This window comes from Sebastes umbrosus, chromosome 18, assembly GCF_015220745.1.
Source record: "Sebastes umbrosus isolate fSebUmb1 chromosome 18, fSebUmb1.pri, whole genome shotgun sequence".
Taxonomy (NCBI): Eukaryota; Metazoa; Chordata; class Actinopteri; order Perciformes; family Sebastidae; genus Sebastes; species Sebastes umbrosus.
The window spans coordinates 5,642,621-5,669,706 of NC_051286.1; the positions used below are offsets into that span (position 1 = coordinate 5,642,621).

Sequence of the window (27,086 nt, forward strand, 5' to 3'; positions counted from 1 at the left end):
AATTAAAAAAAAAACAATATACAGTCCTATATATGGTGCAGTTATTGCTCCAATAATTTAAAGAAGATGATGTATGAGTCCAGGGTGAGAGTGTTTTTTATTAGTCTTCAGTCCGCGTGAGGCTTCACCTATGTGTTTCATGAATCAGTATAATAATTGTATCTTGGCTCTGCTATTCCTCACTATATTTAGAGTTATCTATCTATTATTATTATGTATCTCTTTGACTTTCCCCCCTTCCCTGTAGTCCTAAACCAGATCTTTAATGTCACTGCACCATTTTTTTGCACATTCACACCAAAACCCCGGCAAAAAAACATTAATATTAGATATACAGATTCAATGTTACTCTGAAGAAACCGGCCAACGGGTGTGTCTGGTCTGTAACAGAGGGAGCTTTTCTCTCTGGGGAACAGATTTATTGGACTTGTCCAGCCGTTTGTCTGTAATCTGCATCATCCTTAAACAATAAGTCTGCCTCAGAGCAAAAAAGCTGTTATTGAAATGAGACTTTGAGAAAACGCTAATCAAAGAAGCATATCTTGAAGCATAACCTCAAGCTGCTTTTTTCTTTGGTAGAACTACACTTTAAACATATATTAAACTTCTGTTTATTCTGAATGCCTTCTGCTGTCATTTGTTATATTCACTACATCTGTGATTACGATGGTATGTGTATAATTATAGACAATCAGCCTTTTGACACTCAAGTGTTCATTGCCTGGGTTTATTGTCATGTCATTGCCAGATAATTCATTCAAAGCTAAAACCGCTCTTCAAATGTTTGTGTGTAATAGCTGTGATTTATTTCTTAGTCATTTCCCACAAATGTCAAAATAGTAGTGAGAGGGTGGTACAATATTCATATCAAGGCAATCTTATCTTAGAAACTCCAAAGCAAATTGTATTCATGGCAACTTTCAGTTAAAGTACGGTATATTTAGCAAGTGTTAGAAAATCAGGATCAAAGATTATACATTATATGGAAGCAGTTCATCATAGATACAGTGATATATCTAGTTCTTTAATTTGTTTAGCGATGTTAGCATCATGGCAGTGTCAGTTAGGGGTGTAAATCAGCAGTTTCATCACAATACGATTTCTGCGGTGCTTGCGATCGATATGAGACGATATAATACTGTATGCCCATTTAACACAATCCGTTACATTTAAATCAACTCACAAAAATCATCTAAATCATGACACTTTTATTACTGGGCACTTCCAGAAATTTCAATGAAAAGCAATCTATTCTTTTTAACAAAAAGAATAAAAATAGACCTCCTGTTGTTGGAGGTCTGGTAGCTGGTCAAAGCTGGTGAGCGGCTTGTCACTAAAATGAGAATAGCTGGTCCACCTTAAAGGTCAGTCCACCTTAAGTGAGCCTGAGCTGAAGTTGTTGCTAACTTCGGGGCTAACCCCCTTCACTTTAATCAGCAGGTAGCAAGCAAGACACATGAACTTGGCTTGTGTCTTGAGGAGTTGTAGCATTTATTCACCGACAAACTGCAACTTACACACACTGCACTGCTACATTCACAGCTATAACATTACTGATACTCACCGTCACAAACACGCTCTCTCTTTCTTGCCGCTTGCTAACGCCGCTCGCTAACCTCGCTAACGCCACTTGCACTGTTTGGATGTTTAGGATTGAGGTGCGCTTCGTTGGAAATAGGGAAACAGACGTACCATGGGAATTTCAAAATAAAAGGCGCATCTTAAAGGTGATGATATGTATCGGTGTTTTCACTTTGCATCGATGATATTGGATCATTGATCATTGAATCGATAAATCGATCCAGATCGGTCCACCTCTTTGGTCCAGACCATAAATATCTCGACAGCTATTAGATTTTGTAATCATTATTACTATGTTAGCATTTCTTTTCTGAGCTTCTGAGCAGTGATCTCAAAGAAACCCCACCTCTGAACTGTGCTTACAGTACGAGCTCTCCTTCACTCAGTGAGTCTGGAGGTTCAGTACCAGGAGCTGACAGCATAATGAGTTTTAATAATCCCGGTGCCAAATACAAACAGATTGGGGCCACAAACTCAAAGAAAACCGCAGTGCACAAAGCCATTTTCTTAGTAAATCTGGCCCTATATGGGGGTAGAAAAATAACCATTTGACCATTAGTTTTCTACTTGGAGTATGTACTGTAATAGAACAGTGGTTCCACATTATGGTATTCTGGTTCAGTGTTTTCCTCCTCATACTGAGGCGAAGTGAAAATGATACAGTCTTATTTCTTCCTGTGGAAATATGGATTGGACTAGATCAAATACAACCTGGCTGTTTGTGGACTTTGAAAGGGCAACAAATCTCTGATCTACAGCTGCTTGTCACATTGTCTGTTTGCTGTTATCTCCCTGGACTCTAATAGTTGATCTCCCTTCCCCCGGGTTATTTATTTCCCCATATTGACATCAAGGAAGGGCGGCTTGGTCCTACCAATCACGAACTTACCGGGTCTAAATGATGTCGATTGAAGTTTCATCACAATAGCATCCCCAAAGCTGCTGTCTGATAACCTGTCAAGCACCTGTTAAGAGTGATATACGGTTGTTTTTATGAAACGCTGCCTGCCTTTTCACTCGTGAGCTCCGGGTTTCTAGAGGAGCTTTAATGTTCACTTCATGCTTGGACAAGCACTACTGGTGTGTTTCCTGTGTTGTGGTGTTCTTGCCAATTCGGGCTATTTTGAGAATGTAGTTGCTTGTGGAAGTTATAAAGTCTTAGGTGGCAGTTTCGTGGACTACTTTGAGTTTTTATCTTTGTCACCAAAAAAGGTTTAGTTGAAGCAGAAACTGCAAGGTCAGCCGAGCGGCGCTTCCACAGCCGTACTGCTGATGATGCCTGCAGTCACGTCATGCTGGTATTTTTGAAAGCTGGCACAATTTATAAAAAGTTAGTTATATTCAGAATTCATAAACAAGAGATAAGAAGATCAAGTTCAGGAAACAGAAGTAAGGAGCATCAAGTATAAGTTACTGAGAGAGTTGCAGGTTAGAAATAGTAAATGGAGAACAGAATAGAGAGGACTGACCGGCCGTCACTAAATCCCCTCCGTTGTTTCTGATTAAACACATCGCTGTTTTTTTGAAAATCGAATTTTCAATGGTTAAGCTGAACGACAACAAAATCCCATTCAACCCCATATTATGGGGCTGCAATACAAGTTTAAGTAGTGGTTTATCACAACCTTATCACAAAAAACAACATTATCTGCATGGCCTGAACCTAGATAACTTGACCCACCAGATGGTTTGTTACTCAGAACCATCTGAGAAACCATCATGGGAAACTGTTTGGAAAAGGGCAGGCACTTTCAAAAAATGCTTGGCAGGTGATTTGATGAGCTATCTGTCAATCAAACCTTTGCCGAAGCCAGTCGGGAGAGGAGCGGAAACATCTTTTTCATCGACAAAAACCATCAGTGCCGTTCTTCTTTCAATGAAGAAATACTATCCAGTTCTGATATAATGCATCAGGCTATTGTCTTCAGGAGCTGCCATTGTTGTTTAGAACGAACAGTTGCCTCTCCTTGTCGCCTCACACACACCTAAGCCACGCCCATAGCTGCCAATAGCTCCTCACGGGACGCTGATTGGTCCGTGGCTTGCCGGACACAACCGCATTACTTGGAGCCTGACAAGATGGATTTTCGTGTGATATGTTATCCCACGATTCTCACGTAATCATCGCGAGTATCCAGCTTCCATGCAAGGTAAGAAAATAGCGGATAAATGCAGCAACCCCTTAAAGAGTTTGGAATTTAAAGAGTAACTTAAGGCCCTCGGTCGGTTGCACCTCTGACCACATCCAGCATCACTTGTGGTCAGAAGCCTCTGGTTTTACTGGTTTCCACCATGGCGGTTGGTGGCGGTAACATGCAAAGAAATACAACAAATGCAGTGAAGATGATCGCTAGCTCGGAAACACTGATGTAAACGATGCAGAATGCAACATTTTTTTAAAATAGGCTTTGCAAATGTTTTATGAGATGCATTCAACGCACTTTTTAGACCTCAAGGATACACACAGTGTGTTTTTGGTGAGAAACACTGAATGTTTTTAACACAGCAACTTAGAAAACTCCTTTAAATAACTGTGAAAAGAGAGGAGCTGGTCTATGTCGCTTTTTCTTTATTCAGTTGTATTTACATAGTTGCACACTATACTGTATTAAATATACAGTATAGTGTGCACACAAGTGTATATATATATTCATGAGTAACAACGTCTACAAAGGTGCAACCATGTGTGGGGGTTGAGTTATCCTTTACCAGAAAGATGTTTTTGCATATTTCCAAAGACAGTTCCAAGTAAATGATTTGTTATACATGAATTACAGTAAATAGTTTTGGCATTTATGCTCTTCTAAATGAAGAAGCCACACTTTTGCTTTCACACCGTGCATCATCTCCCTCTGTTTTTCCCTCCCCTCTGTCGCAGCCTCTGAATTTTGAAATAGCAGGCAATTTCTATGCAATGGAACATCATTACATGAAAATGATTTTGATAGTTGGGGAGAGGTGTTCCTGAATGCAAGGGGGGCCGGGGTTTGAAGGTCTGTTTTGCACTTCAATAATGAAGCTCCTGTTTTGTATGTGCAGTCACTTATTGACAAGTCTAACAAAAGTAATGAAAGCCCGAGTTCACCTGGCATTAGTTTTTCATTTAGGAATGAATTTGAAGGTAGCCTATTTATTTAATCTGCGGTCTGATTGGGTTTTCATGAGGTTGTTGCTATGGTTCTGCTGGCTTGGATGAAGCAGATTTCACTATGGTTGAAAATGTAGCACACGCATTTTAGCAAGCCTCAACAGATCCTCGGGGCAGTGGATTTTCCGGGGCTGACTATTCATTCTCTAATACAGGTTCACATGCACTGTTATTGTTTTACCACTGTGAAGACACACACAAAACTTTCTGCCTATAGATTTTAGCTCTTCAGAAGTTAGTACTGTATTTCTTTCTCCTTTATTAGCTCAATTATGATAATTAACGTGATCAACGACTGTGGAGGATTTAATCTCCAGACGCATGTATATAGTTCATTTCCCATTAGAGCGACATAAGAGGAATAAGTCAATTCACAAGAGGTTATTTTGATGCCTGTGCAGCGTGGCATAACTAACTGCATTGAAGAATGTTCCTTTCCACTCCCACGTTTCCAGAAGAAAAGATGTACTCTGTTGAGGTTCTTCAAAAGAGAGACATGCACTCTTTTCCTGCTCTCTAAAGCTAACTGCGATGAATAGCCTTTTTGGAGTATGCTGGTTTCAAAGGCTCATGAAGGCCGCCTCCCACAATGAGAGCTCCGCTGTGGACAGCGGAAGGACACCCCACACTCGCGTTCCTTTCACTTTACACCTAAAACGACAAAATCAACCTGCCTTTGATTCAACTGATTTATAAAAGCATAATTTCCAGACTATGCCATCATTACAGGATTTTATCTTCATAATGATGCCCACGCAGTACATTATATTAATCTGACTCTAATCACTTTTATTCATCCATTTTTGTAGTCAAATTTTTTTTCATTAAAAGGAATAAAAAAAAAAAAAGGTCTTTGGGGAAATATCAGAAATGGTCATTGTTAAAAGAAAAGTAAATCATGAACCTCCAAACTGAAAGTCAAATATGCAACATACCAGAGGGCTACCTCCGTGTCTGAGAAGTGAAGCAAATGCAGAAGTACCGTAAACTTGCATCCTTTCTAACAGCCAGCAGGGGGCGACTCCTCTGGTTGCAAAAAGAAGTCTGATTGTATAGAAGTCTATGAAAAAATGAGCCTACTTCGTACTTGATTTATTACCTCAGTAAACATTGTAAACATGAGTTTATGGTCTCTATCGCTAGTTTCAAGTCTTCTTCTATACAGCATGATGTTCATTTAGTAAATTATGGTCCCATTTAGAGTCAAATAGACCATAAAGCAGGGGATGCTTTAGGGCGTGGCTACCTTGTGATTGACAGGTCGTTACCACGGCATTGTCCGGTATGAGAGTTGTCCGTGTTTTCATCGAACAACTTTAACCTTTTCACAGTGTGTTTTCAGTTCATGAAAGTTAATTATCACCTTTTTGGTCCTCTGAAAATGTCTTATTCAACTTTCGGTTGTACTTAGCTCCACCCTCTCGTGTCACTTCTGGTATCAAGAAACATACATGGCGATGGCCAAAAACCATGATGGTGAACTCAAGGCTTCAAATTGGCAGTCCACAAACCAATGGATGACGTCGCGGCGACTGCGTCCACTTCTTATATACAGTCCATGCTACATACCCATCCACAATTCCCACCAATACACCTACAAGGCCTCATTATGCTTCAAACAAAGTGCTTATTGGATTATCTAACAGCATCTGAAGCCCCATTTCCGACATCAGAAATTGGCAGGGGCTTTGCTAGATAATTTTTTTAACTTTCCTAAAGCAACAAACTGTTGCTAACATCCACATTACGCAACGATTGGCCCGGTGTAGAGGAGTGAATGTAAGGAAGAGTTCGAATTTTGTCTCAAGCTCTCTTTTATCAGTGTTCATATTGTACTTCCGTCACTTCTTGTGTGTTCAACATCTTTCAAGGAGAGAGTGTCCAAATGTGTGCGCCATTATCCCCCATTTGTATGCATCATTGTGTCGAGACTACAAAGACGTGCAAAAGACTGAGTTGTTGAAGAGATATCAGGGCAGCAGTGTGATGCAGCCTGGAGGGAGGCTATAATGGGGTTTTTTTGTTGCTCCACCTTCGAAACCCATCTTTATTTGGAGCACGTATAAATACTTGTACAACCTACTTGATTTCAAGCATACGAAACCCCATTGATTTCTGCTCACTGAACTTTGACATCAGAAGTAAAATGCGGACTGCAGAATCATGCAGCATGAGTGTAATTTCTAGGGCTACTAGGCCTGACCCTGAATTGATTGAAAACCATTAGAAAGCTACAAGATTTTCATGCTATTCAGCAAGTCCACCAGCTTGCCAAACTCAGACGGCAGTGTATTTTTGGAGGAGTAGTGGTACATTTCTTTCTTCCCATGATGAACTAAAGTTCTTCTTGAAAGTTTTAACCTCTCAAAACCTTACTTCAGTAAAAGTATGTAAGTATGATCAACAAAATGTAGGCCTCCTTAAATTATGAAAAGTAAAAGTACTGGGGAATTTTTCTCAACCCATAAAGGAACATTTTATACTTTAGTTTATCAGAAAAGAATCACCAAATTTGGAGATGCATGGATTTCATGGGACATGAAGTGTGTGAATTGTAATCTCTAAAGTAACTAAAGCTGTCAGATACATGTAGTGCCGTAAAAAGTACGATATTTACGATATTTGTACCTTAAATTTGTACTTTAGTACAGTACTTGAGTAAATGTATTTAGTTACATTCCACCACTGATCATACGTGGGTGGAGCTAGGTAACCCTTATTTGGTCGTGTGCTGTGACAACGCAGGTTCTCCTGAGGAATCCTGTCTGTTTTCCACACATTTCCCTGGAGTAGACTTCTGTTACCGGGCAACCTGACAGTGACAGAGTCTGGTCATCTGTTCCCGCCTCCACCCGTCATGCCTTTACATTTCTCATGTTCCACTGCACTTGTTTCATGCTCTCCTTTAAATGTCAGCCACGCATAAATAATCAAAGTGACAGAGGGGGGGAAGCATGTTGTTCGCTAATGTGTGTTCACATATTGAAACACGGTAGTGATGTGAATAATGTAATCATGTTGAATCATAATGTGACAGCCTGTAAACGTACTTACACGTCTATTCTTGTGCTCCCAACGTTTCTACTTTTAATCATTTTCTTTTCAAACCTGGAGTATTTGAACAAATTATTTAATAAGCTCTCTTTTTGTTTTCATTTCATGACGTTGTTGATACCAAGAGACTAATTATTAACCTAAGATCAATTCAGTTCTACGTTCTTGCTGCTCCAGATACCAACAGTGTGTCATAATGGAGCCTAATTTGTTTCAGGGTTTTCAGCTCATTAAGTGTGACTGTTGCTTAAAAACTCACAAATTGCTCAGCCATTAAGTCTGCGGCGTTATCGGTTGACTTCTACTCACACTTATTCCTTGAAAGCAGCTTTAAAAAATGTGTTTATCCCCAACAGATCTTCTATTTTAATATGATTTTTTTCCACCTGCAGAGATACAAAGCCGGGAGGTGTGACGACATCCTCAAGTGGAAGCCGCCCAATCTCAACTCTGTGGACTTTCGCCTCAAGATCACCAAAGTCGGAGGAGAAGGGTAAGCCGCTGTTGCCAGGGAAACGCTCTGCCTGATGAGTCTAATAGCACCTATCATTTTGTGACACCCTGGAGTACTTCACACACACACACACACACACACACACACACACACACACACACACACACACACACACACTCACACTTGTACAGTTGCCATGTGTGTCGGTGTCAAAGTCGATGCTATAATCTTTTCTTTACAATCCCATCTTTTTATTGCATTTCCTTTTTGCCTCGGGGTTCAATTCCTGTTACAGTAACGTTGCTGCAGCCGATCAAACGTTCATTCCTTTCACCATCATCATCGCCTACATGCGCTTTTCTCTCCATTCCCAGAAATTTCTTATTTGCTGTATGTGCAAAGAAATAACACTACAGCCATTCCCTTTTTCCTCTCATTTTATGTTTATCATCCTCTGCGGTATAAATTATTCAGATCCTCTGGTGCTCATCCTACTGTAGCCCTCGTCCTGGTAAACATTAGAGCTCGGCTGAAAAACAATCCTATAACTAGAAAAAGACAATTCCTGTAATGACCTCGATTCCCGGGGGTCATTACGGCCGATGGAATACAGTCATATGAAATAGAAAGTAGTCGTAACATTGGCAGTTGTGTAAAAGTCTGATGCAGTAGTTAATTTATGAGAAGAAAAAACAATTTTTAGCCAGTGTTGAAATAATCCAACAATCTTTTTTTTAGCCATGCTTGTGGCGTGGCTCTAGGAAAGGCACTGTGCGTCTGTCACTTTGGTCCACACTGAAATATCTCACATCGAGATCCGATCGCTCAGACCACATTCAGAGGTGTCCTGGGCCACAGTGAAGGGCCACCTACTCAATTTGACGTACCGCTGGGATCCATAGGGTCTCACTGCGCTCCTCATGTGAATAGACAGGCAGACGCGAGCCTTGCGGCGTGGAAACGGCGTGCTGTGCTCTACTGTATTCTGTCGGATCAACTGTATTTTCTTTATAGGCTATTGCAACATATTAAAAATCAAACTAGGCACCGGAAGTGCATTATTAGCATACTGTCGGTGATGTGTCAGTGTTTTTGTTCCGGCGCCCTGCACAGTGCTGACACCTACCCGCCCGCTCTCATCCATGGCTAGGCGGTGTTGGTGGCGTGGAGGTTCCTGGGGAACGCTGGTAGACAATAACCTTATATTTAAGGTATTTTATATCTCTCTCCCTCGGCCAACTGCACACTTTGCTAATGATATCGTTAACGTCGCTCATTAACGCCGCTCATTAACATTGCTAGCGTCGCTAACGCTGTTGCCATAAGCACTACTCTTTAACCCCGCTAGCACTGCTTGTTAACGCCGCTAGCCACTGTTTGGATGTTTAGGAATGAGATACGCTTAGACGGAAATGGTGAATCATGCGTGCCATGGGAATTTCAAAATAAAGGCGTATTTTAAAGATGATATTTATCCACGTTTTCACTTTGCATTGATGATATTGGATCGTCGATCATTGAGTTGATACATACAGCTGACATTCCTGTAATCTTACGTTGCATCGTCTGCTGTATCAGCCGTGTGTTTACTACGTTTATTTGCATATACAGCGGGGGAAGTGAGATCAGATCACAAGTGGTCACTGGAGATGTGGAGACGCATTCTAATGCCAGGTGTGAACAGAGCTGTCCACTTGTGATCGGATCACCCCAAAGCGCATGTTAATGCCAGGTCTGAACAGGGCCCTAAATGAACACGGTGCACGAAGCATTGTAATTGTGAGCACGTTTGCATGCAGGCATTAGCTTTTATCTCAAAGCACCACACTGTGCCTGAGTGCAATCTCACACTAGCGCGGCTTGAAGGCTCGTATTCTTGTTTATTTCTGTCAGCACTATGCACATCTCTCTGCTCTATGTGTGATTTTTTCCTTCAGATCTGGCTTGTGAGTGTTGTCTGAGTGTCGGGCTAACAGACTCATAGCAGTGAGCTTTCTGGTCACGCTGCCTTTTCCTCTGAGAGCCAGGTGACCTTAGTGACTGTCCCAGCTTTGTAGCCATGAGCCTGCCACCATTCACCAACAACAGACTGAGAGGATCACAGCAGGGCACAGTCACTCATTCTCCTCCAGAGCCAGCCAGCTAGTCAGCTTCTTGACTCCTCCCCATGTGTGGGAGAACACAGACGATCATTGTTGCAGCGTTCTGATATTTCCCTGAAAGATGAATTTCGCTGGCAGAGGAGCACTCGGCAGACCTCACTCCGTCTCGGTGTATGTTTTCAAATCTCTCCTTAGTTACTGTCTGAGAGAGAGAGAGATGGACAGACATATAAGGAGGTAACAACTGTTTATTCATCAGCCCACACAGTCAATCCTCGGGCACGTCTTTGTGTACCACTGAGGCATATACAGCCTTGCAAGTTTTATTACCTTCACTGGAAGGAAGCACCGAGGCAGACGGTGATTACTGTGCGGCAGGAAGAGTGGAGAGTTGGAAAAGAACAAAATGGAAAAGATGAAGCAATCCAGACAGCATGCTAGTGCCCCTCCCAAGTGTCTCGATTGTATAGATAGCTTGAATTATAGATAATTTGAGCCAGCATTCTGTGTGAAGAGGTGATGAGTAACGGTTACATCATCAGTCATTAGTAGTGTTTTTGAAGGACCCAGAGAAGAAAGAATGGTACCACCTGATTGGCTTGGATTGGCTCTCTAGAGGCCAGAGTCCAGGCTTCATGTTACTGGTCTTTCTACTCTGTGGACTCCAGTGTCATTACGGCATCCCGATCCATAATTTTGTGCAAAGGATCCCAGTCAGGTACTCTCACTTCTGACTCATGATGTAAAAAGCATCAAAGTGAGGTTAACAACATGTGATGTGCTTTTATTCTTGACTGTATATAAGATTGCATCTCGTTGGCAACATTTCACCCACAGAGCCGCCATGACGTTGGTGGTTTTTAGTGAAAAGATTCATGTCAGGAAGTTAAATTTTAAGATGCAAACAATAGGCCTTACAATTACGCCAAACTCACACCAGAGCAGCGGCGAAGTCGGCCAACGGCAAGCTGCCATGAAAAGCTGCGGTGGCCAATCACGAGCTCAGCAAGCTGCAGCCATTTCATTCTGCGGCGAAGTGCGGCCAAACTAAAAGTTGGGAAAAGTTTAACTTTTAGCGTTGAGAGAGAACTCGCAGCCAATCAGTAAACAGATCCTGTGACTCCTGTGACATGTTGAACTATATTACAATAATTTCTTCCCGCCTGAAACACATGAGTACGCCTCCCAGCCTCAGAAAAATGTAATTATTGCGGCGAGCCACGCTCTGCCGCTGGCCTGGTGTGAATTCGCCGTTAGAAGCTGCAGAAAAAGGACTTGGGTAAGAAAGACATTCACTGCACTTGTAGTGTAATTCAGAGCAAGTGGATCTGAGATGTCAAAACTCTGTTCTGCTCGCAGCGTCTCGGCCGTCAGCACAAACACGAAGGATGCTGCAGAACAAACATGGAGCCTGTCGTTGGACTCTGAACCGTGAACAGATTTCTCTGTATGAACACAGAGATTTGTGGGGTTGGCGCCCCGATGACCCGGCTGTCTCCAATTGGCATCATCCAGCATGAACTCCAACGTACACATTTTGTGGAATTTAATGTCTAATTGTCCCACTGTTATATATATTTTATACAGTCTACGGTACCACTATACTCTCAGACTTCCTTACCCCGTCTGTGGCACTCAGCCATACTGAAGACAAATATATAGTGTACTTAGTATACTTTCATTTTTATAAAACAACAAACAAGGCAGCTGAGCTCTGTGGTTTTTAACAATCGTCACTCAAACTGGAGAACATAATGCATTTGTTGGGGACTATTTTCAGCTGCCAATTAATATGCGTTTAGTACACAACGTCATCTAGACGGTATGTGGGATTGGCTCAAAATAAACTACAGTGTCCATGTTCATGGTAATGACAGAACATGCCACCCGGTGCAATGATGTGACTCATTGATTTGACAAAATTGGAGGTCTTTGTCATACAGGCTTTTTCAGGCTTTTTCAGGCTTTGGCTACTTGTTAACAGGATCACTTAATTCATAGTTTCAGTCTTTTCATTGGATTTGTTAACACTAACAAAAACATAGAGTACCACCAGTCTCATCCTTAAACGTAGAGAACAAAAGAAGATTTTAATATTTTTTCACTTGAGACGCAGAACCGTGGCCATTTCTTTCACCTCATATTCTTTAGTTTTTAACATTATAAAGTTTGTTTTTTCTATTTTTTCTTTGCTTCCATGGATTTATAAATCATTTGACATATTGCTCCAGCTGTTCGGTAATAGAGGTCTGATTGGATGCTGTTCAGAGGCTGCCGTGACATTTAACAGCATCTTGATTGTTGAATAAAAAACCCCTGCCTTGTGCTGGAGTCATATTTTCATCGGTGCTCCGTGTTGTTAAGGTCTTTCATTTTAACATAATTCATCTGACCCTAACTCAGAGACAATGATGTTGCCATGTAATTTAAGACAGCAGGACTTTTCAGGACCTCAAAGGTTCAGATTGTGAGTGGAACAGCATGTTAATTGGTACCAACCATGTCATACTAGCTTGTTGTGAAGGAGGATGAATAACGCTCCAAACTTAAGCTGAATTTTGGCGAGGAAAAACTGTCATGGCCATTTTCAAAAGGGTCCCTTGACCTCTGACCTCAAGATATGTGAATGAAAATGGGTTCTATGGGTACTCATGAGTCTCCCCTTTAACGGCATGCCCACTTTGTGATAATCACATGCAGTTTTAGGCAGAAAAAACATGCAGTTTTTTGCATGCAGTATAAATGTGTTATTTTTGCCTACTAAAAATACTGTTGTGTTATTTATACTTCTGACTCTAAAATTAGATATAAAAATTGCAATATATCGCAATATATTGAATTATTACGCCTGTATCACCTGTATCCTGTATCATCTTCCCAATAGACAGCTCTAATATACATATATATTCTCATCTGTTTATTGCCTCTGGTAAAATCTCATTGATATCTTAGTGTTGCTTTAGAAAACTGTGCCATAATCAGTCCTGCAGGTTTAAGTTCGTCAGAGGTATTAATAGAACAAATGACGGGAATGGACTTTGTGTTGCGAGTTGTGTTGGCACTTGACCGTGTCCATCACTGCACGGCTATTTGGCTCCCTTAATGTCTACTGCTGCTTCCTTCCTGCTTGCGTTATAGCTATCATTACACAGGAGGGGGCTGGGAGTGGACGGGGGAGATGGTCTCCAATTTCAGCTCCGATTGAAATCTCTGAACGAGGTGCATCAGACTACATAGCCGGCGCGCTGTCGTTTGGCCGTCACTTTGAGTCTCAATAGCCCCCCTTATTTCCGTTCTAAAAATGGTTAAAAGCAGTGCTCGTACGCTCGGTCCGTAACGGCAGACGTAGTGTCTGGAAATAACAACGGGCACATGGGGGGTGTTTTTTAGTGGAGGGAGGTAAAGAGCAGTGTGTGATTAAGACATCTGTTGGGTGTGATCTCTCAGGATGAGATGCTGCACAGCCACATGTTCAGGGTGCTGAGAGGCACTCAAGTACATATAAACCCCAATATAGTCTGAGTTAACTGTGCTGCAGACGGAGATACAGCACCTTGTGTTCAACCTCTATAAATGTTCCACAGTCTCATTATTGCCTTTGACTCTGAACTGTAGTTTTCTCTGAAAGTTTATAAACGTGAAGCTGTGCAGCGAGACAGAAGGGCTCAGCGAGGTGTAATCTCACATCTCTGCCGTTCTGTTACTAGCTGGAAAATGGGAGCGGTGTGTAGTGATTTCTTTCTTTGCACCGTCGTTACCACTCAGATACTCTCTCGTGTCGAGGGGTGTTAACCATGATCTTTTCTGTCTTTTGTAGGTTGCTTCCACAGACTGTCGGCTTGCTCTACGTCGGCAGCTATGACAGGCCCTTTGCGAAGATGAAGGTGAGAAAATAAATGTGTTTCTTTGTTGAATTCATCCTCGTGCCAAGAAGCCAAAGCCCCCCCACTTACCCCCATGTGCTCTTCCAGCTTCTCTTTAGTGTTGCACAAGATTTTAGGTTTGAAAGTATGCAGCTGAGTTCACGCTGCCAAGACTAAAGGGAATGCATTAGGTTGTTTCTTCATCTGTCGCTTTGTGACATGAAGAATTGTACCAGTTTCACTGCTGTTCTTTTATCTCAATCAGGCTATTATGCTCTGTTTTATACATATCACATTTTATCAAGTTTAAGTGAGAAGCTTTCCTCCATAGTTAGCTGTTACATTCAGGACATGTACAATGCAACAACATGTTCACCACGCTGTTTCTGAGTTTATCTTTTTAACAGAAATACTTTTATCATTCACTAATTTCCGTCTGTCTTGAGCTGCCATCAGTGACACTCAACACTTCTTGTTTCACGTTGGTCAATTGGTATGAGCTATTGAAATGATGCAAAGCTACAGAAGCTACCTTTCACTGAACATGTATAGATATAACAGTACGTACATGTTTGTTTACTAATTGTTTACGCTAGATGACAGTGTAAACAATCAAGTGACAAAAAGTGCACAGATGGAGGGTTTCAGTCAAACTTTAAATTAAAACTGCCCAGATATCATTCTTCGCAAGGGACTAGTATTACCTGAGGACCTCTAGTGATTTGTAATAAGTGCGGAGGTCGTCTGTGATCTCAATCCTGCGCGGAAAAAAAAAATTCCATCGCAAATTACCTATCGTGTTTCGCCAAAACACAGAGGTTATGTGATAATACATTGTGTTCTCCATGCCTTTGTTTCTGCCTTTTCCCGAGCCGATAATAATGGAGGCCGCGTTGCAAATTATGATATTCATAATTATTCAAGTAAATTAACAGCATTTGCTCATCCCGTGCTAATGTGCCAGACGTGGGGGGGAGGGTCGACTGAAAAGTAATCTGCCTCTGTTTTGATCATTTGTTTTCTAGCAAAATTCACATTAATTTGTTCCAGCTTCTCTATTGTGAGTTTAGTCAGACAAAACAAGCTATTTGATGGTGTTGCCTTGGCCTTTAGGGAGTTGAGAATAATATTTGTCTGTGATACACTCAACTGTCGAGAGAGTCAGCTGCATTAACATTGTAAGATTGATTTTAAGGCTTCTATGTGAATATACTGCGTTGTATTATACGGGATCACACATCATCAGATGATCGTTGACCTACAGTGGAACAGACTCAGTCAAGTGCGCTTCACAATAACTAGCGTCTCATCTCCATTAGGATATTATGTGAATGCACTAATCTGGGGTGGAGGACGGGTTGAGGAGCCACGTGATAGAATTTGTTCTATAATTTCTTTTTAGATGTAAATTTCTATAATGCTATTGCACTATACGGAAATACGCCACTTTGACTAAATGCGTCTTACGTATATGTGTAGGCCTTTCAATAGTCACAGTCATGCTTTAGAGGCGCAGTAAATGAGTGTTTTCTGTTCCCTCTGGTATTGTCGCTGCTGTGCCAGATTCCCATGTATGAGCCCAGGGCTCTATAACCGAACACGGTGAAGTCTCTGTTCGCCGCTCGCTCTCTAAGCTCCTCTCGGGGAGACAGAGCTGCAGCCCCGGGGTCATCTGCTGCTTTCATGTTGCTATTTCTGTTGTGAAATGTGTTTTTACAATCAGTCCAAGTGTGAATATGCTAAAAAATGGCAATTACATGCCGGAACAGGACGATTTTGTGGTGTGTGTGTGTGTGTGTGTGTGTGTTTGCAGCCTGCAATGTACCACCACAATGTAGTTCATCGCCTTGCTCCTGGGCATGTTGGTAATGTCAATGTGTCGATAAGATGTAATTTGGGGCACTTCCATTTTCCGGCTCATTCAAAGAAATCAAGCCATTTTTTTTTCATAATCTTAATGAAAAACCTGTTTTATCGGCTCAATTCTTCCAATTTAGCTCCTGTTGGTACCTACGGGGAACGACTGAAATGAGTTTTGGAAGCGAGTTTTCATGATCAGCTCAGCCTCTCAAAAAGAGCAAATACTGTGAAAGACCAAGTGAAGACTATTTGTGTACCCGCTATATGTTTAGGAGTTTAACTATGAAAAACATGGCAGTAAGTATTTATGAATTAAAGTATATTATAGATACAGTTGTAAACGTGTGTGATTCAATTTCCATTGTATCTCCTTAGATCTTATTGTACGTTTTTTAATGGGAAAACAAATTTATGTTGTAACTGAAGCCCATTCTACCACCATAGACCGTATATAAGAAGACGTAGTCACCGTGACATCACCCATTGGTTTGTGGACTGTCGTTTTGAAGCTTTGAATTCGGCATTTTGGCTGTCAACATCTTGTTTTTTTTGCAACCAGAAGTGACACAAGAGGGTGGAGCTAAGTACAACTGAACGTTGAATAAGACATTATTAGGCGACCAAAATGTTCCAATTAATTTTCACGAACCAAAACACACTGTGAAAGGGTTAAAGTTGTAAGACGAAAACACAGACAACTCGACCCCTAAATGGGACCATAATTTACTAAATGAACATCATGCTGTATTGAAGAAGACTTGAAACTAGCGATTGAGACCATAAACTCATGTTTACAATGTTTACTGAGGTAATAAATCAAGTGAGAAGTAGGCTCATTTGTCCAAAGGTAGCAATATCGACACAGCTTCAGGCCAAAAAGTAATCCGGCAACTAAGTGTAAAACCACAACTTGTCGTTTTTACTTTTCAGTTTTTGTACAGATTAAATAAACGAGATACGACGTGCTGATTATTTGAGCTTCAGAGGTGCTGGTAGGTGGATTTTGTTACCTTTGAACAGAGTCAGACTAGTCGTTTCCCCTCGTTTCTGGTCTTTCTGCTAAGCTAAGCTAACCAGCTGCTGGCTGTAGCTTCCGTACAGACAATGAGAGTGGTGTTGGTCTTTTCATCGAACTTGTTGAACGTTCGGAGTGCACTCACTTTCTGTTTTACCTCTAAATAAAGTGGTAGGTAATCGAATAAAATGTCAGCTTGTTTACAACATGTAAGATCGCAGTTATGAGCTATGTCCTCCCCTTCCGAGATCTCAGTGACTACTTTGTTGAGTACAATGTTAACCGAAGTCGTGATAAATCACTACTTTCTACTCTTCACTCCTTCTGGGTGTCGTTATTCCATTTCTAGAAAGTGTAGAACTCGCGTAAGAAGCCTGGTAGAAGTAATGGATATTGATTCCCCATTAAGGTTTAGTTCCACCGCTTCATGGAGTCGGCTCCCTGTACAGAACTATATGTGACCTGCTGTGAGTTCAGCTCATTAATCATAAATAATTTGAATGGTGCCTGACAGATCTAGTCACCAGAGACGGAGATAAGAGCAGCTCTCTGTCAAAGACCAGCCGCTTTGATGAAGCTGTGAGAGTTTGGCAGTGTGCACTTCACCTGCTGAGTGATGAAATGCCTTTGACTGTGTTTTTTTTTTTTTTTTTTTGTCCATCAAGGATTTCCTCAATTTGTGCGACTCTATATGCATCATTAAAGCTGGGGTAGGTAGCATTGGAGAAACCAGTACGTCAGGAGTAACTGTTGAAGTACATTGGACCATGGTATCAAATTGGTATCGAGAATTATGGAATTTCATTGGTACTGGTATCCACTACTGAATTTCTGGTATCGTGAATTCCCCAGTTAGCAGCACTAGCTCCAAAAGTTGCTAGATTTAGAGAGAAAGTCGCCAAGTCGGCAACACTGACAGTCCGTCCCTTCAGGCCTCCCTCTAAAGCCACTCCCCCCAAAATTATCATTATGAACATAAACATCTCATAAGGAACGTAAACAACGAACATGGCTATTGTTAGTACTCACAGCTGTTGAGCTAACAGCTCGTAGAAGACTCCGATGACGCACAATGAGTGCACGGGTTGAGTGCGATCAGGCAAGTAGATAGATAGACAGGCTTATTACAGTCCTACGACAGCCACACATACCGGATTTTTAGTTTTTGTCAGAGAATTTGATTTTTGATTGCTGTCGGGATGTAATGAGAATTTCAATAAATATAACAACAACAAAAAAAGGTTTCTAAAAGACATGACCTACCCTAGCTTTAAGTGAGAGTAGGAAGTATTTGTCTGTTTTAATCAACGGTAAAACTTTCTGATTGAAGTGTAATCAAAGCGTTTAGACTTTGATTTTCTGTTAAATTTTAAGATATTTTTTTGCCCACAGTTTTTGTAAATTACATGAGATGTGGGATTAACAACCACGAATCCTGTCAGAATAATTGCACGCTCTTCCCACAGAAAACTCTCAATCAAGCTGCACAACAAAACAAACTAATCAGTTAAAAGTTTGGGAGGAAAAAACTCAATTATCTTTGTATTTAATTTCTTTTTAAAGTGCCAAACCTGACAATGTACACCTGCATTCCCCAGATTTGCAGCTAATTACAGCTAATAGAACATAATGAGGTGAATATTCTAGCTTTACAATTCACTGTTTGCTGAGTCACTGACTTGAGTTGTGCATATTTTAGCAGGAGCTGATATTAACAGACATAAGTCCTCTAATGTATTCTGTTTGAAAGCATATTAAAGATTGAACATTAGTTTCGATACCGTCCGTCAGCCATATTGTTCCCTCTGAGGGAGTAATGTTCCTACTTTTGCATCTTATATCCTCTCGCCACTTATATATTCTTTCATCCGGTTTTCTCGTTATTAAAATGGACCCGAGTGCTGCCGTGTGGCGGACCTGCGGGCCGGTTCTGATTAAGTCTAGAATGAAACAGGCACGGTCAGTCGGAGAAACAAAGCAGCTACGCAAGGAAATTACAAACTTTGAATCTTTGCTCATCCATTTCGTCATCTCTAGAACATTCTCGTAATAAACTGTAGCACAAAGTACCGGCACAGCAGATCCCCACAGAACTCAGTATTTGTTAAGGTAGACTGTCTTTGTTGTTGTGCACCGACTAGTAAAAGGTCATATACTTCAAGTAGTCTGTTGTTGTTTATTTTTGTCGTCAGTTTCTGCTTCACTTTGTACTGATGGTTAATGTGGTGGAACTGCTTTTAAATTAATATGTTGATTCCAGGAAGTGACTTATTGGTTTTAAGGACATGAGCCTGTGGCTGCGTCCAGAATACTACACACTACATACCCAGTATATGTACTGCTATCTTTCAACATACTTTTGTGTGAGTAAACAGTAGTCTGTATCTTTCCGGACGCACCGGGCAGTAATTTATGTCATCACTTCCTAAGAGCCTCCTTGCCGATTGTAGACACGTGACCAAACGATGATTTGTGAGAATCCAAGTCTGAAGTAATTTTTAAAATATCAGGGCTGTCAAAGTTAATGCGATAACACGTTAACGCAAATTTGTATTAACGCCACTAATTTCTTCAACGCAGAGTGAAGGAGAGGAGGTTAAATAACGCTCCAAACTTATGCTAAATTTTGGCGAGGAAAAACTGTCATGGCCATTTTCAAAGGGGTCTCTTGACCTCTGACCTCAAGATGTGTGAATGAAAATATGTTCTATGGGTACCCACAAGTCTCCCCTTTACAGACACGCCGACTTTATGATAATCACATGCAGTTTGGGGCAAGTCATAGTCAAGTCAGCACACTGACACACTGACAGCTGTTAAGTGTAGACTATCCTTTAAAATGATTATACTCGAGATTAGTTTCTTTCTTTTGTCTTCAGTTCAAGTGCTGGCAGCAGTTCAACACAATAAAGATGAAGTCACGACTGTAATTATAGACTGCAGTTTTTTGTTTCAAGTTCATTGTCATTCCTCTCCTTACAGGTTATGCAAAAAGCAGGAGCTATATATAGTGCCCCCGAGGCCATAGTGCAATACATAAAAACAGGGAATTAAAACAAAACAGTGAAAGCAAGCGAAGGACAATAGAACATTTTTGTATTTCTTATATATTTATACATATATTCATCCAAACAAGCCGTTGTAACAAGTGAAGGACACACAAGTAGCAGGCATTAAACTTAGAAATCACACAATACTGCTTTTCATTCTTGTTAGTATTTTCTAAATCAGAAACAACAAGTGGTGGAATATAGAGGCAGAAAGACATATCTGTTCTACAGCAGTGCAACACTGGCTGCTAAAGAGTTGGACTGCCAAAGTCCCTGATAACTGGTGGCACACGTGTGCTGCCATAATGAGACAGATTTGGACGGATTAAGCACCAAGTGGTGCTGGAGGATGGCAGCCAACATGTCACCCTTCACCAGCAGGAAGAGATCCCAGTCTGCAGCCGAGCGTCCTGCCTGCCTGTACTGCCCTTCACAGTTCTCTGGCAGCTCGCTGCGTCGGGCTTTAGGAAAGCTTTGTGAGTCTGTCGCTCCTTTAGATCGTCTGTTCTTCCACACATACATACATTTACAGTTAGTCTTATTGATGTGCTGCTTGTCTTCAAACTGGGATCAAAGAAAAAATGTTGTAGAGATAAATTAGAATTTTGAAACGATGACAATTACTAATTAGGCATTTACATGATTCAAGGTTGTTATCTGAAATCCAATAACAAGTGTATTCCTCCCTCACACTCTTTCTTTGCTTCCTGTGTGATTCCGACCCCCCGCTGTGAGCCCAGATGCCCCACACTCCAGGATCACACGAGCACTTACTTTGTATTTTAGCGTCTTGCCAAACACCGGCGTTTTCCTGGCAGCGATGGTCACTGTCTGACCTTGAAGGTCACGCTGAACCCTGGAGGTCAGCCTCTTTGTGTCTCTCAAGTCTCGACACAACATCTCGGTACAATAAATGTCACAGCGAGGTCAAGGTGAACGGAGCGCTTCATAATGATTCATGTCACCGTACCAAACCGCTTGATTATTTCAGCTGCACGTTTCGCTTCACCGGCATCGTTAGGATTTTTTCATCTTCCAGGCCTTGAGAATCCTCCCAGTTCCCTCGACAAATAAACAACAGATGCTCAAATGTCTTCTTTGACTCACACTTGATCTTCAGCGCCGTGTGCCATTTTCATATACTTGGGCTATGTTACTGTGTGCTCAGTGCGTAGAGTTGATTTTGTTTTCAAAGCAGAGAATGTGATGTAATAAGTCAGTGATCCTGTGTAGCTCAGTAGGAGGAGCAGGAACTGTTGCACTGCTTTGTTGAGGGCTTCATCATAGAGATACAGACACACTGTGTGAATATCTGTCTGTATTTATGTAAAAATACACCAGTGTTAGCTAGGGGGGGTATGAATCTCTAGGCACCTCACCATTCCATTATGAGGGCTGTGATGTGATTATAAAAGGACGATTGATGCATCAATTGTTTTGATTTCTATACATGATTTATTTTTTTGTCATTGTGACCATTTATTACTTTTGAAACTAGCGTATTTGTAATGATCCTTAATTAAAATAAACAGATTGCTTAGCCTAGCTTAAACACGACGCACGTTTACGTCTGTTAACTCCAGAGGGTCGGACTCATTCTTCCTTCTGCACAGAACCGTGCATTTTAAAATCCTTCTACACAGTATCATCCACCGTGCTCAATGGAACCTCGCCATGTCTCAACCCAAGCATGTCAATTGAATATCTTAGAGTTTTTGAAACGTTGGTGAAACAAAACAGGCAATTTGAAGTTGTAGCTGCGGCCTCTGGGAATTTTAAAATAGAGATGAATCATTAAAGGAACAGTGTGTAGCATGTCGGGGGATCTATTAGCAGAAATGGAATATAATATTCATTATCATTAGTGTATAATCACCGTAGTTCTCCGACTTGTGAAACTGCTGTAACGTGAGCCGCAGAGTGTAAAACCGTGGTACCTCAGTTTTGGAAAGGGAAGAGTGAGTGGTTGGTTGCAATCTGCAACCACACCACGAGATGCAACCAAATCCTACACACTGTCCCTTTAATGAAAACAACTGTTAGTTGTAGTCCTAATATTGCTCAGTTTAGTCACCAACAACATGATTTTTGATCCCTCAAAGGGTAACGGGTTTGTTTATTGCCAATTTAAAGGATACCAGCGTAATGTTGGATTTTTTCCCTCTCACCACTAAGAGAGGTGAAACCAGCAAACTGCTGCTGCCTGAATCAACATCATTTATGAGCTAAAAAATTGTCTTATATTTTTTCCTAACTTCATTTTTTAACACCACAGTCATTGTGTGTGCATCTAAACGTTGCCATCCAACGCCAGCTGAAGCTTCGTTCTCCCTCTTAACTGCGACTAAAAGTATCAAATGGTAAGTAGTAACAGCTAAAGTGAAGATAATAATAATTAGCAGCATATTCTTATCATGTTTTGGAAAAACTGCAGCTACTCGTGCCAATCATTGTGAGCTGTTGGCATTCATCACTGCAGCAGCATGTCTCTCTGAAAATGTCTCTCCAAATACATTAGAGGGGTTTATCATTCACACGGGGAATGGTGGCAGCAAGAAGGAAATAAAATGACACTGGTGTCTCAGTCACTTTGTGTTGTAAAAGTACAAACCATCTGCGTCCTTTCATCTCTGTCCTCACAGGCCACTAAGGAGCTGAAAATGTACGACAACAAGATCATCGAGTGCACCTTCGCTAATAACACCTGGGTGTTCATGAGGCAGCGGGTGGACAAGAGCTTCCCCAACTCCTACGAGACGGCGATGGGTGAGACTTTGTCCTTTTCTGTCTCACAGTTATTAATATCTCACTGTCTCCTCTGTCTGAGGCAAATAACAACCAGCCAGCCTGCGATTAATGGCTCATTTTATCTGTGTTTCACATCGGCCTCCTGTCGGAGTTTGATTTGTTTTTTTCTGTGTGGGTTTGTAGGAGCAGATGTTTTATTGTGTACTTTGCATTTGCAGATAGTGTGACCTTGTATTTGGTGCCCGTAATGCCCTTTTCAGTGAGATGTTTTTGTTCATCTCTTTACTTTGTGTAGAGAAAAACACATTTGCTGTAAAATCAAGAATTACAACATTTTAAAGCTGAAGTCATCAATGTTTTTATATGAACAATGTGTATGTGAAAGGGGTCACTCATGATAACATACCCAAAGATAATTATCACCTGACTGCAGTTCCCCTCAGCTCTACTGAGCGTTTTAGCATCTTTCAGCTCATTGTTTTGGTTTTACAATGCTCTCAAAACCAGAGGCCTTTCTCAGTTCCCAGTTTGTACATCCTCGACTCCTTTCCTCGCTTCCTCTCCTCGCATCTTAGTCCCACCCACAGGAGATGCGAGCGGACGAGGCGAGGAATAGTCAATGAAATATGACTTGAAAAGTTCGATCGCGCATTTGATCATCTTAAATAACTACAACTTACGAATACAAAAGGAACAGTTGAATTAGTAGAGTCCAGAACTGGTTTGAGATTATTCCAGCCGTGTGTCACGCCTCTTTTATACGTCAAGGGGTGCCGAAAAGACTACCGCATCACCGGTATATCCTAACTTGAAGCTCCTTTGGCAAGCCTCCTCGATCCAAACTCCTTGAGATGCATTTTAGGAATTGGGATGTCCTTCAAGATCGAGTGCTAAGATCAATTTCTGGGTCACAAGCCCAAGAGGCGAGGAGAAATGAAAAGAGCGCCTGGTTTCTAGAAAAAGCTCTGATAAACCAACAGTAAACAACCTGCTCGGCACCAAACAGCAGACAGACAAAGTTAGCGACTAGCCGGTGAACATAGTGGAGCATTTAACAGCTAAAGAGACAGATGTTTCCCTCAGGAGCTGGTGGAGACCAAAACGGAGCTAAAACAGGAGTGAATATTGATGTTTGTAAAAGATGTTGTATAATGTTAATATACTGGTAATAGTTTTTAATCTTTTAAAGATAATGCTCTTCAACTTATGTAGTAGTTGAGCTGTATTTCATCTTAAAGTCATTTTAGTTTCACAGTTCAGTAAAAACAGTGATTAACTCGGATTTGAATACTGAACAATCCTTTTACCTCAAAATGGTGCTCCATATGAAAATTGCACAGCTATAAAGCTATAACAGCCTCTTAGAGGACCAGATGGAGGAAAAACAAAGCGAGAGCAAGACCGAGAGAGAATGCAGAAGTAATAGTTTACCACAGTAATAAACCTTATTTGTGTGTAGCACTTATCTAAATGCTGACGTTACAGTGCCGTACAATGTGGCACATAAAAGTACAAATTGAAGCAATAAAAACGAAGAAGCACAGGCGAGAGGAAATACATTTAAAGAATGAATTGAATTGATATAAAAGATTAGATAGAAGGATGGAAGGAAATAGAAAACATTGTTCTGAATTATTGAGCTTCAGATCCTCAGGCAGGCTGTTTAGAGACCGGGTGGCAAAAAAGAGCCTTTTATCTAAAATCCAGACAGATAGCACAGCATTTCTCCTCAAGCTGATAACAACACTGAAACTAGTACACGCTCATTTACGGGTTGTTGGAATGTTACGAGTGGCTGTTACCTTAGTTACCTTAGATACCGTTGCTATGCCTGTTAAGCTGTGCATTCTAGAATGTATGCATAACGTTGACTGTTAGTTACATTTAGTTTATTAGATTCCAGGGGTGGCTGCGTGGGATTGTTGCCGACTCCAAACATTTCCAATAACTCCAGAGCGTTGTAAAGTCCAAAAGTCAAAATGTATTGATAAAAGATAGATTCCAAAATTCACTATCTAACTAAATATTCTGCTTCAATCCATATTTGTTGGCGTTTAGCCTTTCAAGAACAACATTTTCACTGCGGTCAAAACACTGTTTTCTCTCCTGCTTGCAGACACAAAGCGAGGCACACACTTATATTAAAGGTCCCATATTGTAAAAAGTGATATTTTCATGTATTTTATATTATAAAGCAGGTTTAAGTGCTTTATAAATACTGTTAAACTATCAAAACGCTCAATATACGGAGAAATACACACAGCCCGCATTCAGAAATTGTGCGTTTGAAACAAGCCGTTATAGGATTTCTGTCCATTTGTGATGTCACAAATCTACAATATTTAGATCATTACATGGTTTTAAACGTAAACATTCTAAATGTGTCCCCGTTTATTTCCTGTTGCAGTGTATGTAAATAACATCAGCATGGACCCAAGCTGTTGCCTAGCAACGTAATTCTGTTGCAATTCCGTTGAAATGCACTAAAACGGAGCGTTTCAGGTAAATAGGTTTTATTCAGGCAGACAGTATGAGGAAAATAAAGGCTTTTTTTAACACTACAGCATGTAAACATGTTCTAGTAGAAACACAAAATACAAGTATGAACCTAAAAAATTAGCACGATATGGGACCTTTAACAGTGACCTAAAAGACCGTTTGGGTGTGAACGAAAGGCCAAAACACTATGTTTACAAAAATACCCGTGTACGTGTGGACAAGGCCCTAATTAATGAGACATCAGTGTGGACATTTAGCTAAAATTTACCTACGTAGATAAAAACAGAATGCTGATGCAGTAACCTAATTAAGGGGCAAATGCCAAGCTCACTGAAAACGAGGCTGAATTGAAATTATCTTAAGTTTTTCTCTGTTGTAGTGGTTGTGACGTCATGTCCTGTCTTTTAATTGACCAAACAGCAATTTCAATAACTGCAAAGATCAAAAACTACATTAATTTTTACTAGCTAGTGCTGTGATCTGGTGTAGCAAACAGACAATTATGTATTTATTTGTTAAAATGTTGTTTTTTTTTTTGCTTGTGTTGAAATATAAATTGACTGTTTTCCAGGAGTCTGTGACCATCTATGTAGTAACTTCCTCCTCCTGTGTTTTGTCGTTTCTCTGCCCAGCTGTGTGTAAAAGCATCCAGGAGCCCGTCACTAAGGAAATCCTCCTGGAGTACGTGGACCGCCACTCTCAAGCAGTCCAAGCCCAGAACCGGAAACACCCACCAGACCCAGACGCCGAGCTAATGCCCCCTCCTCCTCCAAAGAGACCCAACCGGGCCATCCCGTAGCCCACCGCTGGGCTCTCCGGACTGCTCTACAGTCACAGTGTACATCTACATCACCAGCCTCATCAACTCCCCCCCCCCCAACCTTCAGAAAACAGACATTTCAAGGCTTTCTTACCCTCGGCACACTCGCTTTATCAGCCTGTACATGCAAGGACTTCAGAAACCTTTGATTGACTGCCTCAGCGTCATTAATTTACCTTGTAGACTTCTTTGTAGCTTTAATTGCTGGTGTTCTTATTAAAATTGAAAACATGATGCTTAGTTTTTTTTTTTTTTTTCCTATTTATCTTTTTTAAAGTCTGAGCTATTTATCAACAGGGACATTGTTACGGCTACAAATGAAACACCTGACAATGCACACCTTGTTTATGTTTCCTTATTTGTACTGAAGGACGAGTAAACATCATCAACGCTCCGTCTGCTGTCTGAATGTATTTAAATCAAACTTCAGAAAACAGTTTGCAGCGTCCGAGATCTCATTTAGATTGACACAACGCTGCATGTGTTTTGACCTCAATTAACAGAATAATGGTCAAACTGTTTTCATAACTAAACAGATAAGGTCTCAGCTCTGTGTTTCATAAGATGTTGTCCAAAGGAAGCCCATCTGTGTGGTCTTTTTGTTTTAAAGGCCACGAGGGTGGGCGGGGAGATGACAACATGATTACATAGTCTCGACAAACTAAACTACAAAGGAGTCGAAACAGTGAGATCAAGCTACAGATGGGTGACAAACCAACATAAACCTACATAAAGTTTCTTTTAGTAAGGTGGATAGTTTTAGTGCTCTGAACTCTACTGGAGAGAGAGAGAGGTGTTAAACTGGGTTGAGATCTGGTGGTGAAGCTTGATTGAACCATTCAGTGACCCCTTGTGCTCTTCGTAGAAATGTTTCGTCACAGGATAGTCGTCG

General features: G+C 41.0%; 1 protein-coding gene across 3 annotated transcripts in view; it reads left to right on the forward strand.

The window, feature by feature from the left end:
• The window catches only part of rngtt (RNA guanylyltransferase and 5'-phosphatase), a 111,026-nt gene extending 84,438 nt beyond the window's left edge, over positions 1-26,588 (forward strand). The window contains exons 14-17 of one of the 3 annotated variants that reach the window (XM_037750819.1): positions 8,176-8,276; positions 14,157-14,223; positions 22,770-22,893; positions 26,007-26,588. In XM_037750819.1, the coding sequence (XP_037606747.1) occupies positions 8,176-8,276; positions 14,157-14,223; positions 22,770-22,893; positions 26,007-26,173 (459 nt within the window). In that variant the 3' untranslated portion in view covers positions 26,174-26,588. Of the gene's footprint in view, positions 1-8,175; positions 8,277-14,156; positions 14,224-16,199; positions 16,335-22,402; positions 22,716-22,769; positions 22,894-26,006 lie in introns of those variants that run through there. The other 2 variants (XM_037750820.1, XM_037750821.1) reach the window with 2 other exon arrangements.
• Positions 26,589-27,086: the final 498 nt, after the last annotated feature.